The following is an 11,728-nucleotide window of genomic DNA, read 5'->3' on the forward strand; positions in this document are numbered from 1 at the left end:
AACTGGTTTGTTAACTACAGAAGAATAAGGTCCACAGGGAGCTCCTCAAGTAGGAACTCTCTCCGAAAGTAAAAGTTTGAGGTGGAGGGGATGTCGTCAAGCCGTAGGCTGTTTTCCATTTCCTAACTGTAGCCTGTGACTGTCTGTCTGCACAGTTGGGGCTCGAGGACATGAAAGTAATGTCTTGTTTTTGTTGACTCACTGCTATCTGTTGTTTTCTGTACCGTTCATGCTGCTGACCTTGCTCAGTCAATCAGAAAACACTCATATGATGGAATGCCATTTGTCTTTATTTCCATTTCCAAACAGTATTAACACTGACTCAGTGCACTTATCACACCTGCTATCACTGGAGTTGCTCTTGTTGATTGGCTCTCGCTGATTGGCCCAGTGTTTTGGTGAAAGCCATCGTCATTGGGTTTAGTAATATGTTTTTTTTCCAGGGGTGGGGTCAAAGTTTCAATCAATGTTTCACCGGATTAGAGGACTGCACCAGCATCTGAACGTCAGGCCCTAAGTAGTCACAATGGCTTAGGGTTTAAAGGCACCTTGACATTTGCTGTTGGTTTGGATCTGACTTGTTCATGCAATCAAAATCTTTCACTCTAAATTTTCAATAAAGAAATGATAAATGGACACTATAATACAAACATTTGAAAAGAGCTGTTGTTTGTTCCTGGTCTCATTTTGGTCAGTGGGTGCATTTGGGCTGTTTGATTGAAGCCAGCATGACCAGTGCTGCATTCTACAAACCTGGTCACACATTTTAATTCCCTGATTGGATCTCATCAGCATGGTGTCCCTCTCCAGGCTGCAAAGGAGGTGTTCATGCAGATGCTGAAATCCCTGGTAATTTGTTTACGTAGTTGAATAAGGGCTGCAATTAGCCAATTAACTTCAGCGTTTCCCTGAAGATGGACCAACCCAGAATTCACTCTTCTGTGAATTCTGCTGCTATTGTTGCATCATCTGTCATTCTCTGCTTAAAAAGTGTGAGTCCCCTTTGCATGTGGTGATCACACAAACAGCAGGAATCATTAATGCTCCTTACGGTATTCATCATTTTTATCAATAGGACTTGAACTGTTTTTTTTTTTATAAAGATCAGTAGATATGAGTTATGGAAATATGTCCCTCCTGCAAGCTTGCTGTTCCCCATTAAATGCCAACTGCAGGAATGTCACAAAGAGAGGTTTTCTGTCCTCCTGTTCTGCTGTGTCTGGTCTCATGCATAGCAAAACTCCCCCAGTACTCATCGTGATTCTTCCATTTCCCTTTTCCTCCTTTTTGGATTTTTTTTTTTTATTTTCTTATTTTTCATGGCCGGAGTCCAGTCCAAAAGCAAGATTTTCATTTAGCGCACACAAACATCTCCCACAAACTCCCCACTCGCTCGTCAGAGATGTTCCCGCAGGAAGCCCCCGCGCCGCCAGTGACAGCTAAGCACCCCTGGCAGCCTGCGCCTCGAAATCGCGCTAGGCCTCTGAACGCTGGTGGCAGTTTGGAGATGGAGATGTTCGCCTGGGAAGGGAAAGAGAGGGGTCCAGTTTCATATTTCTGATGAGTCTGAGCTGGAATGCGAACAGAAAAATAAGCTGGCAGATGTGTGTTTCTGTTTGAGAGGAGATGGATGGCTGGGGGGGGGGGGCACTCCTGGGAGGAGGCATAGGCCCTTCCCCTTATGCTTATAAGCGGAGGACGGGAGCCCGGGCTGCTTTTCTGCTCTGTGTGTGTGTGTGAGTGTGTGTGAGTGTGTGTGTGGACTGGCCCGGACTTAAAGCAGCCTGAGGAGACGCGGATCGGCCGGTGTGATGCATTCGTCTGAGCAGCTCGCGCACAACCCATCTACAAGAGGCTGCCTGCTGAAGGTACGGTAAATAGGGAGTCTCTCTGCATCACCGCGCTGCGTGCGTTTGTGTATCCCCGGGCCCCCCCCCCCCCCCCCCGCCCTGCGCTGGGGCATGCCCGTTTGTGGTCGGAGTTTTCTGGATGTGTGCGGGTTGGCATCCGAGGTGCTGGAAAGTTGTTTTTTTTTTTTTGGTTGTCCGTCACGACGGAGTTGGCCCGTCTCCCTGCTTGCTCCCCACTGACGCAGCTAATTCAGCTCTGGCCTGAAACGGCTGTAATGATACTGCAGTCCTGTCCTTTCTCCACAGTAATCTCATCAAGCAGAAGGACAGAGCAGGTTTGTTTGGCTTGTGCATTTGGCTCGTAAAACTTTGTTGAATAACAAATAAGTTGCAGCTTGCTATATACAGCGTAACATAACAATTACTACTCCCACAACAAATTCAGTTCTGTACTTACAGCAACCACGCAGCATGCTGTTTTAATGCGCCTTGCTGTCCGGAAGAACGCATGGGGTGCATAATTTGCCACTTCTGCTCTCTGCTTTCAACCTGGAACCACACTGGGGCTGCCCTGTTGTTTTGTCTTTTCTAAGATGTACTGTACACAGTTAATCCTAGTTAGAGAGGAACCTTACCTGGCCTGCCTCAGTCAATGCCCAGCCTTACCTGATGGCCGCAGTTCACGCTGCATTGGGCAGTGTGTCAGGGAACATCTGTGGCCAGAGCAGGAGCTGCAGGGCTGTAGGCTGCAAATGCTGGGCCAGGCATGCCAGGGCATGACCCCCCTCCCATCAGCCCTCTCCACAGCTCTCTGCTCTGCCCACATGCAGGAACCTCCTCAGTGTGGAACGGGTGATGCTGTATTTATTACTCATCTGCATGGTATACCCTCCTGAGGAGACATTTAAGCAAGTATGCCAGAGATATGTAGCAAAATGTGACTTTACCTTGCAAGCACAATAACAGCAGTATTTTAGAATCATTTTGCTTTATGCCTAAATCTGAAGATCAGCATCCACAGGAATAAAATAGTCCTGTGCTCTGTGTTAAAATGCCTGTCTGTGTGGCTGGCACCACGTTTGTGCCTCAGTCTGACGGAATTATCCCAGCCCTGCACTGTAACTGTAGCGGCTCAAACCACTAATTTGCTCCTGTGTGTCTGTTGATGTCCTCACTGTACTTGCACCTGCCAGCAAAAGACAGCTTAGAAAATTGGCATCTCCCCTGTGGCTGAGAATGTTGGATTTTTAAATGCATCTTCGCTGGACGTGCATGCTGAAGGCACAATGCACGCACACAAAGGAGCCCTTTCAAGGAGACAGGCTTATCTCTGTCTCTAGGATATGATGCATGTGTAAGGTCAGAGGGCCACTTTGTTTACAAGGTTCCTGGTGGCCACTCACTGGCTAACAGGCTGCATTGGCAATACATTGATCATGCTTTCACCCTGTGAGTGCAGTCTTTCCCCTAATGTAAAACATACAATGGTTATTATTCAGTAAAGTTGTGATTATGATATTCCCAAATTTTCTGTAATCGGTGAAAGCCTACATTTTTTGTGAATTAATCAGCAAACCTGACCAATCATTCTGAGCGTAATCTGCAGCACTGTCACAAAGACGAGCAGATTGAAAGATTTCCTTGGTGTTTTTACTGGTACAAGAATACCTCTAAATCAGCATTTCTTTTCAGGAGGACATCTTGCAGATGACAATGAATATGGGCCCATTCAAGCCCAGTTTACTGAGCTCAGAATAACAGCACTGCATGCTTAGTGGTGTGTGAGAACCAGGGGGCAGAAACAGTGCTCTGTAAGAGTGACCAGCAGAGTATGAAGATATATGAAGAACCTGATAGACTGTCATCCTGCTCAGTGTGGAATAGACAGCAGTCGGTCCGTGCAATCTTGAAAGGTAGCTCTCTTCACCGGATGTACCCTCGGTATTTCTTGCATAGCAGGAGAGCAAAGCAGTGTGGTTTCAGGATGAGCAAGCTTTTTCAAGGCTGTCATTGCCTGTGGTGCATGCCTGTGTAAGTTGTATATCTTTGTTTGGTAATTTGCTGTACCCAAACAAACACTGTGCCCTGATCAATGTGTTTTCTATTGTGTAACATCATGGAATAAATTTGTGGAATTGTTGTGTTTACGTAAGGCTTACTTTCTCAAATTCAAATCCAGAAGGAATTTTACTGGCATCACGAGGGTCAGCGAATCATGCCAAACATAAAATTATGCCATCTCATTGTTCATCTCAACAGCTGCAGAAGGAGAGGGGAAATCAGGAGGTAGCCACAAGTATTCCTACAGTTTATAGACCCCACTGAATGCAACTTACCTGGAGGAGATATTTTTACGACTAGATAATCACTTCTGGCAGAGGTGTGTGGCAGGGAGGTAAATAAATTGTGGAGCTCTAAGTGTCAGAATTAACCATTTCCTTCAGCTTACACTGTTTGTATCTGCTGCTATAAAGGGCTTACAGTCTGAGAGAGCTTAGAACTAAGGCAGCCTTTCTCTAGTTTCTACACACTGCCTCCTTCAGAACATTATTTCTCTTCTTTTCCTGACCCATTCGGGTTGAACTGTTTCCTTTTCTGTCTACTGCTGTGGTAAATTATATGCTGTTGGCCTTATTCCATCAACTGTCTCTCACTAATGGCATCCATGGTGTCTGGGCCCCGGATGAGCTGCAAGCCTGACCTACAGGGAAAGATGCCGATGTGTTTAACTGTGCTCTGTTGGCGGTCCTGCCCGCTGGCGTGAGCATGATGGCACGGACTAGCTTCATGCACCAAGGGGACATTGTGCTGCAGCATTTGTGCAGAGTTTTGGATGGTCACCTACTAGTTTACTCATTCATATTTTTTGTGTTTGTTTCTATGGTGACCCACACTGCATGTAGACCCCAATTAGAGCTAATAATGTATTACAGAATACGACTGCAGCAGACCCTTACCTCCCCACACACCCTGTTCTGATTGGGCTAGAACAGAGGCTGTCCCCCCAGCACCCCGGCCACTCCCTCTGCTCCATTTGGCAGCATCTCATTGGCAGTTCAGGGTGTGACGGCATCTTGTTGCCCCACAGGTGTGCTGGTGGCGGCATGTCTGCGTGCTGTACCCTGTGCTGTGCCTCGTCACCCTTCCCGAAAAAGCTGAGACGCTCAAAGCTCGCTGCGGCCGCGAGCTGGTGGCAGATCTGGAGTTCGTCTGTGGAGACAGAGGATTCTACCGAGGTAAGATTGAATCAGAGATGATCACATGATCCACTCAATGTAGAGCACAGTTTATAACCAACACTTTAGTGTAGGTGTCTGTTACACAGGGTGACAACAGAATCTGTCTGTAAAGCAGCTCCAACTGACTTAAGGAGGAGGAAATTATGCTTATTTATTGCAAGCTTCTCTTTGCATTTTACATCATTGTTCTTTCACAGCCCCCTGCAGTCATAAATACAGTACTGTTCTTTCAGAGACCCCCTGCAGTCAGAAACACAAAGATTTTCCCACATGCCCCCAGTCTGTGTTTTTGTGGCCGTATTCGAAAATGAATTCTTATACCACAACAGTGAGCAGTTGTGTGTGTGGTTGTGGTGCACATTTAAAATGTTCCAAAACATCCCTGCGCTGCCGGGATGCAGCAGTGTATCAAACATCTTTGCTGAATCAGAGCATAAAAGTCTAGTTCAAGCATTGAACACAATGGGCACATTCTGTATACCTACCAGTGGGGGGAAGCAAAGAGCTAGTCCACCATTCAGCTCATGGAAAACACACACTGGTGCAGCTGATTATTTTCTCCTTGCTGGCTGCACGTCTCCCGCCAGCTGGCCAGCATCTCAGCACTTATTTTAAATGAAAAAGGGCAATCTGAAATGAGCTGATAAAGCTCTTGGGTTTACATACCCTTGTGGTGAGAATATGATTCATTTTCCATTCATGTTTGCTCATTCTCCGAACAATTTAACTAAATAGCTGAAAGTTAGCTAAACATTCCTCCAGATAACTAAAACCAGCCATCATCGGTGCTCAGCAAACAATTTTCAAATGAGAATAATCAAATAAATTTTGTTACATCAAGGTTGTCATTGCTGTGTTGTAGTCAAACTGTGATCCAGCAGTAACTACAGTTATTTTAGGTACCCAAGAGCTTATTTTTACACAGTAACAATATCTGAAATGAATAATACTATACTGCAACTATGTCTTTCCCACTTTCAGTTTGGCATGTATGAGAGCCTCTGGTGTGGGCATCATAGCCATATCATTGCTGGTGTCAGCAAAGTGTATCCACTTCCACCTAAGAAGGCTGTTTGTGCCCACGGAATCTCAAACCCCTTCACGTCTTACCCTGTTCCTTCTTCAAGGACAAGTCAGCTTCTATTTCCTCTGCGCAGTTTGATGGCAAAGTGACATCAAAAGAAAACTGTGCTGCTTGATAATAATGGCAGTTACAACAAGTGTTATCACTGTTATGATTTGAAATAGCAACATACATCCTTGACGGGGTATAGATAATTGAACAGTCATTTGCTCACTATGTGCAGAATGGTATGCATTACTTAAGAACCAGTTCAGGCATTATGACAATCACTATGTCACATTAACATGATTTTGCCATTACAAATTACTATGTCCATCTGTGTAATACATCTAGTAGCAAAAAAAGGTTTTTGAAGGACTTTCAAAAGGACTTTGAACCACTGAGACTGAAGTCTTCCTTCTAAATCTTACTTAGACATGCCCTGTGTGATGCTCTGCTCAAAAGCCCTGACTGGTGCGGCCACTAAAGGAAGCAAACTTAAAAGGGGGCTGTCCAACAGCAGGTCAGAGGTTAGGATCTTCAAATTGGGGTCTCAGGGAAGTTTGAAGACAAATGCTGTGGAGCTGTTCATCCTCTCAGTCTTTTCATGCCATGAATTTAAGGAAGGACAGTGGGGAATCCCTAGTCGAATGAGTTAAAGGCCTCTGAGTGTGCTGTGCTGTGCTGGGGTTGCTGTGATGCTGTGGGCCTGGGGGACACTGAAGCGTGTTGTGCTGGGGGCTGCTGTGACACCCTGTGCTGAGGGGTGCTGAGGCAGGTTGTGCTGTGTTCCCCAGGGAAGGTGGCAGGGCTGAGGAGCGGCACGCGTCTGAAAGGGAAAGGCATCGTGGAGCAGTGCTGTCTGCGTGGCTGCGACCTCCAGCACTTAGAAGCCTACTGCGCCAAGCCACGCCGGAGCAGGAGACACACCTCCCTCGCACCATACCCAACAGTGGTGAGATTCTGCCTCTCAGCGCACACCCACACAGTCTCCCCACACCACCCCCCACACAGTCCATAGCTACGCACACCTCCACACAGTCCGTAGCCACCCACAGACACACCTCTACACAGTACATATCCAGTTAAACCACACTCCCACATAGCACATATCCAGCCAAGCCACACCCCCCACAGTCCATATCTACTCACCTCATGATAACAACAAACAAATCCATACAAATTCCATAATTTTCCCCAAACACTCTGCAAGGGGGAAACATCCATGCAGAGAGATGAAATTGCCTGACAATATAAGTGTAAAAGGCATTGCTTGTATCACAGCCATTAGTGATTCCAGTGATTCATATATATATTTCTTATGTATGTTATGTATGCTGCTTTTTGCAGGAGGAACAGTTCCAGGCCCTCTTCCAGAAACGAGTCCTGGCTCTTTACAGAAGTGAGATGCCCAAGACAGCTGGACAAGGCAGGGCAGCACAGAAGCACAGGCTCCAGATGAGGCCCGAGCCCCAGGGTGACGGTGGAGGCATCTCTCTGAAAAAAGCATACAATTCTGGGATCAGCGCTCCCTCAGAACACTAGCACAGCAGCTGGGAAGACTAGCCACGAACTCTGAGAAGAGACCTTTTGCTGCCTGATATTTATACCAGAGCCCATATGGAAAAGCCACAGTCCTGCTTACTGCCACCTTTCACATCCCATAATACCAAAACAGTGTCTCTCATTTATATCGTTTACCAACTCAAATGTGAAAAGTCGAAAAAATATCCATTGTGTACAAATATTTATTGTAGCATTTCTGCCTCCTTAGGAAGAATGTTTTTAGCATGAATGCTGAGTGAGTAATATGTTGTCATTGAAGGCTCTGCTGAAGACGATTGATGTGGTCGTTCTGTTTTCTGTTTCTCTCTATGTGTTGCACTGTAACAGGGGGAATCTTCATGCCTTTGCTTGCAGACGTTTTTGGGAATATAAAAAGCGCGATTCTGAATCATTACTGAATTTGGTTTGTAGGGAAGTGCTTTGTATGTTTTTCCATTTGTATGGATTTTATAATTGTTTACTTTGTAGGTCCTTGAAAAAAAAGCATGTGCACTATTGAGCATTTTAAATGCTTGCTTCATGACATGTCATAAACAGAGATACCAGCTGCAAATGGCCCTTTGGCCTTTTTTTGACTGAGGTGGTCATACCATTGCTGTAAAAGGTAGAGATTCTGCTAAAGTCGATTTCTCCTGTTTAGAGCACAAAACTTATTTAAAAGTGTTTCAGAATGATTTAACCAAATTGTAGTACAAGCTGTGTTTTATATGGGTTTCTTTTTAGGCCCTCTCTTTCTTATGAATTACTGTAGCATCCTGTTATTATGTTCTAAGCAATAAATGCCATATTCATGTAATGTATTCCTCAGCAATGCTTTGTGATGCTGAAGGGTGTGTGGTGTTTAGCTGGCTCTTTCCTGAACTCTAAGGTACCCTCTATGCCTCTGCTTGGTGCCAGCTCTAGTGATTCAGTACGCATGTTCAACACTTCCCACTAGCTCTCAATCACTCCACTCACCCGGTGCATACACACAGATGACCCACCATTAGCCCTCATTGGCTAGAGCTTTCACATCTTTTTTGCTTGTTATTTATTGGCTTAGCAGACACCCTCATGTAGGGTCTTATGTAGCTCATGTTTTCACACATAAATAACTGGCATTTACTGAAGCAATTCTGGTCAACAGTTCCCCACCTGGGAATTGGACCTGCGACCTAAAACTTAAAAGCCCTGCTGCTCCTTACTACTGAAACACGCTGCTGCTCCTTACCACTTCACCACACTGCTGCCCTGCTCCTTACCACTGTACTTTCCAGCTCCATGCCGTTACACAACACTGCTGCTCCTTACCACTACACCACACTAGGGATCTTTGGTGACGGGTGAAACATTTTATCTGAATGACACACATCCTATGGGACAGTGTCCCCATAACTACAGTTTGTTTTCCCAGTTGATCTAGAGGGAGAAGTGGCCCCATTGCGCTAGAGGTATTGGAAACACTTGACATGCTCCGTTATTGCAACTGACAGGAATTTTATGACTTCTTTCACTTGATGGGCGTGGAGACAAGCATCCTCTTTCGGCTGAAAAGCCAGTCTGTCATTTTGTGCTCACAGTAAAAACAAATCAAATATTGCTTTCTTGTTTGATCCAAACAAGAAACATTTCAAAATGTTATGGCACCCACTGTTTTCTGTTTTGTCCTTGTGTCCTACCGTGTTCCCAGAATGCTTTGCTCGCATGTGCATGCAAAACCAAGCCCTGGGTTGTGGGGGGTGGTGGTAACCTTTCCTTTTGGCTCAGCACTGCAGCTCTCCCTTGTAAAATAGCACCACGCCATCATTAAATACTTCATTGCAGAAATATGCGCACAGGCAGCTCTGTTAGCAAATATTCAGATTTAATGGCTCAACCCAGAGGTTAACTAGGGTCAAACCACCTCCTCATTTCAGCATCCTGTGGCTCACTCAACAATGATAGTCCTAACAGTAACACTGAGTCTCAGCATTAACTGTAAGTCCCAGTTCTGACTGTGAATCCAGCACTGGCCGTGAGTCTCAGCACTGTAAATCCCATCTCTGACTGTGAGTCTCAACACTGAATGTGAGTCTCAGCACCAATACTGAGTCTCAGCACTAACTGTGAGTCCCAGCTCTGACTGTGAGTCTAAACACTGACTGTGAATCCAGCACTGACCGTGAGTCTCAGTACTAATACTGAGTCCCAGCTCTGACTGTGTGTCCAGCACTGACACTGAGTTTCAGTACTAATACTGAGTCTCAGTACTGCCTGTGCATCTCAGCACTAACACTGAGTCCCAGCTCCAACTGTGAGTCTTAACATTGACCATGAGCCCCAGCACTGACTGTGACTCCCAGCACCCCTCTCCTGTTAAATATATCAAGCACTGACACATCTAGAGTGGGAACAGTTCTGCTCTGAGGGGCGAGTGAGCATGTTTCCTTTACACACAGACAGACGGTCACAGCCTGAGGGCCACACAGTGAGTACACTATACTGCAGACATTGAAGGTGTTGGACAGTTGTCAATGTTATGGTACCTTTTTATTGGATTTTTAAAAAAAATATCACTTTTTTCTTCAGTTAAATACATTGTATTATTTTCTAGGTTTGTATCTGTGCAATTGTGTGTGTTGGTGCTCTATGTTGCACTGTAGTCGTAGTAACACAACTGCATTTCATTGTGTGTGAATGTTTTGGCAACTCTACTTCGGTTTGTTCTGCCAATAAAACACAACTGAATTGAATTAAATTGAGAGAGAGAGAAAGTGGGAGTGACAGTGGTAGAGAGAATCTCCCAAGAGCATGGTTTTGGCCACAGTTTAGGAATGGTGACTCTAGGCTGGGGTGAGCTGCTGGGTGCCATGTTTGTGGTTTTGGACTCCCAGTCAGGCTGAGTCTCGTCTGGAGAAGAGGCCCACCCCCATGGTGTGAGAGCCCATGGAAGGCTCATTAAACCTGGGCAGTCTTGACTCTACCCCCCTGGCAGAACTCAGGCCTAGCTGGCAGAATTTGAACACTCAGGAGGGGCGTTGAGGCAGTGAAGACTGGGAGAAGGGAGTCATAGGTGTATGGTATGTACCAGCTCACCAAATGTTAAGTTCTGCTCATGCTGTGTGCATGTCTTCTACAGGGAGAGGGATAGCCCAGCTCTATCAATGTTGCAAACTTATTAAAAGCTTCCTTTCACAATGCACCAGGCTCATTTAACTGTTTTCTGCCCTTCAGTCCCTTTGGACAGCACAAACACACACAGATGTTGCTCAACATAGCACCATCTTGAGAACAGTTACATACAATGTGCATGAACATGTGTAAAAGAGCCTGCGTCTCTCTGAACGGGTAGTGGTAGCACGTAAGTGTGATTGGTGGATAAGGTTACACAGGGTATCTCCACATAAGGACTGCCACATTGTGCGGGGTATAGTTCCATTCTGACTAAATGTTAAACACAGGTATTACATTTGCAGATGTACTGTTCAAGCCTGACACCTATATTGTGCCTGAATTTGCATGTCCATTCTAAACCTGTGCAGGTTTTGACTGCATGACAAAATTTCATATTCCAGTTGCAGTCTAGAAAGTTTGGTGGTCATGCTAACTGCTCACAACAGTTCCACTGCCAAAGCACCCTCATTTCAAAATATGAACATTAGATATTTTAACAATATAAAATATTATATATTATATATAACTATGTGTGCATTCAGAAGTGTGACATATTACGTTACATTCATTTAGCAGATACTCTTATCCAACTTCCAGTGCAAAAGAACATGTGAAATATGTATGCCATTTCAGCTTTCACACATTCCATCCACCGCCGTCCTGCTCATATTGGGGTTGAGCTGGTGTGGGGGGTGTGGGCGGGGGTATGGGCGCGGGGGGGTGGCAGGTTGTGCCAGTGCAACTGTTCTCACTGGCCTTGAGGATTGGCAGCCGGGGTGATAAGGCCTCTCTCAGGAGCAGTGCAGGTCAATAGCCTTCAGCCAGGGGGAAAACATCGGCCACTCTCCCATGCCAACCTTGCCAGGGAGATTAAGAGA

General features: G+C 45.6%; 1 protein-coding gene across 1 annotated transcript; it reads left to right on the forward strand.

Annotated features, from left to right (window-relative positions):
• Positions 1-1,811: 1,811 nt before the first annotated feature.
• igf3 (insulin-like growth factor 3) lies at positions 1,812-10,827 on the forward strand. The gene is made up of 4 exons (XM_036532767.1): positions 1,812-1,868; positions 4,939-5,086; positions 6,950-7,107; positions 10,816-10,827. Exons 1-4 carry the CDS (start codon positions 1,812-1,814, stop codon positions 10,825-10,827), a joined length of 375 nt encoding a protein of 124 aa, XP_036388660.1.
• Positions 10,828-11,728: the final 901 nt, after the last annotated feature.

This window comes from Megalops cyprinoides, chromosome 7, assembly GCF_013368585.1.
Source record: "Megalops cyprinoides isolate fMegCyp1 chromosome 7, fMegCyp1.pri, whole genome shotgun sequence".
NCBI lineage: Eukaryota > Metazoa > Chordata > Actinopteri > Elopiformes > Megalopidae > Megalops > Megalops cyprinoides.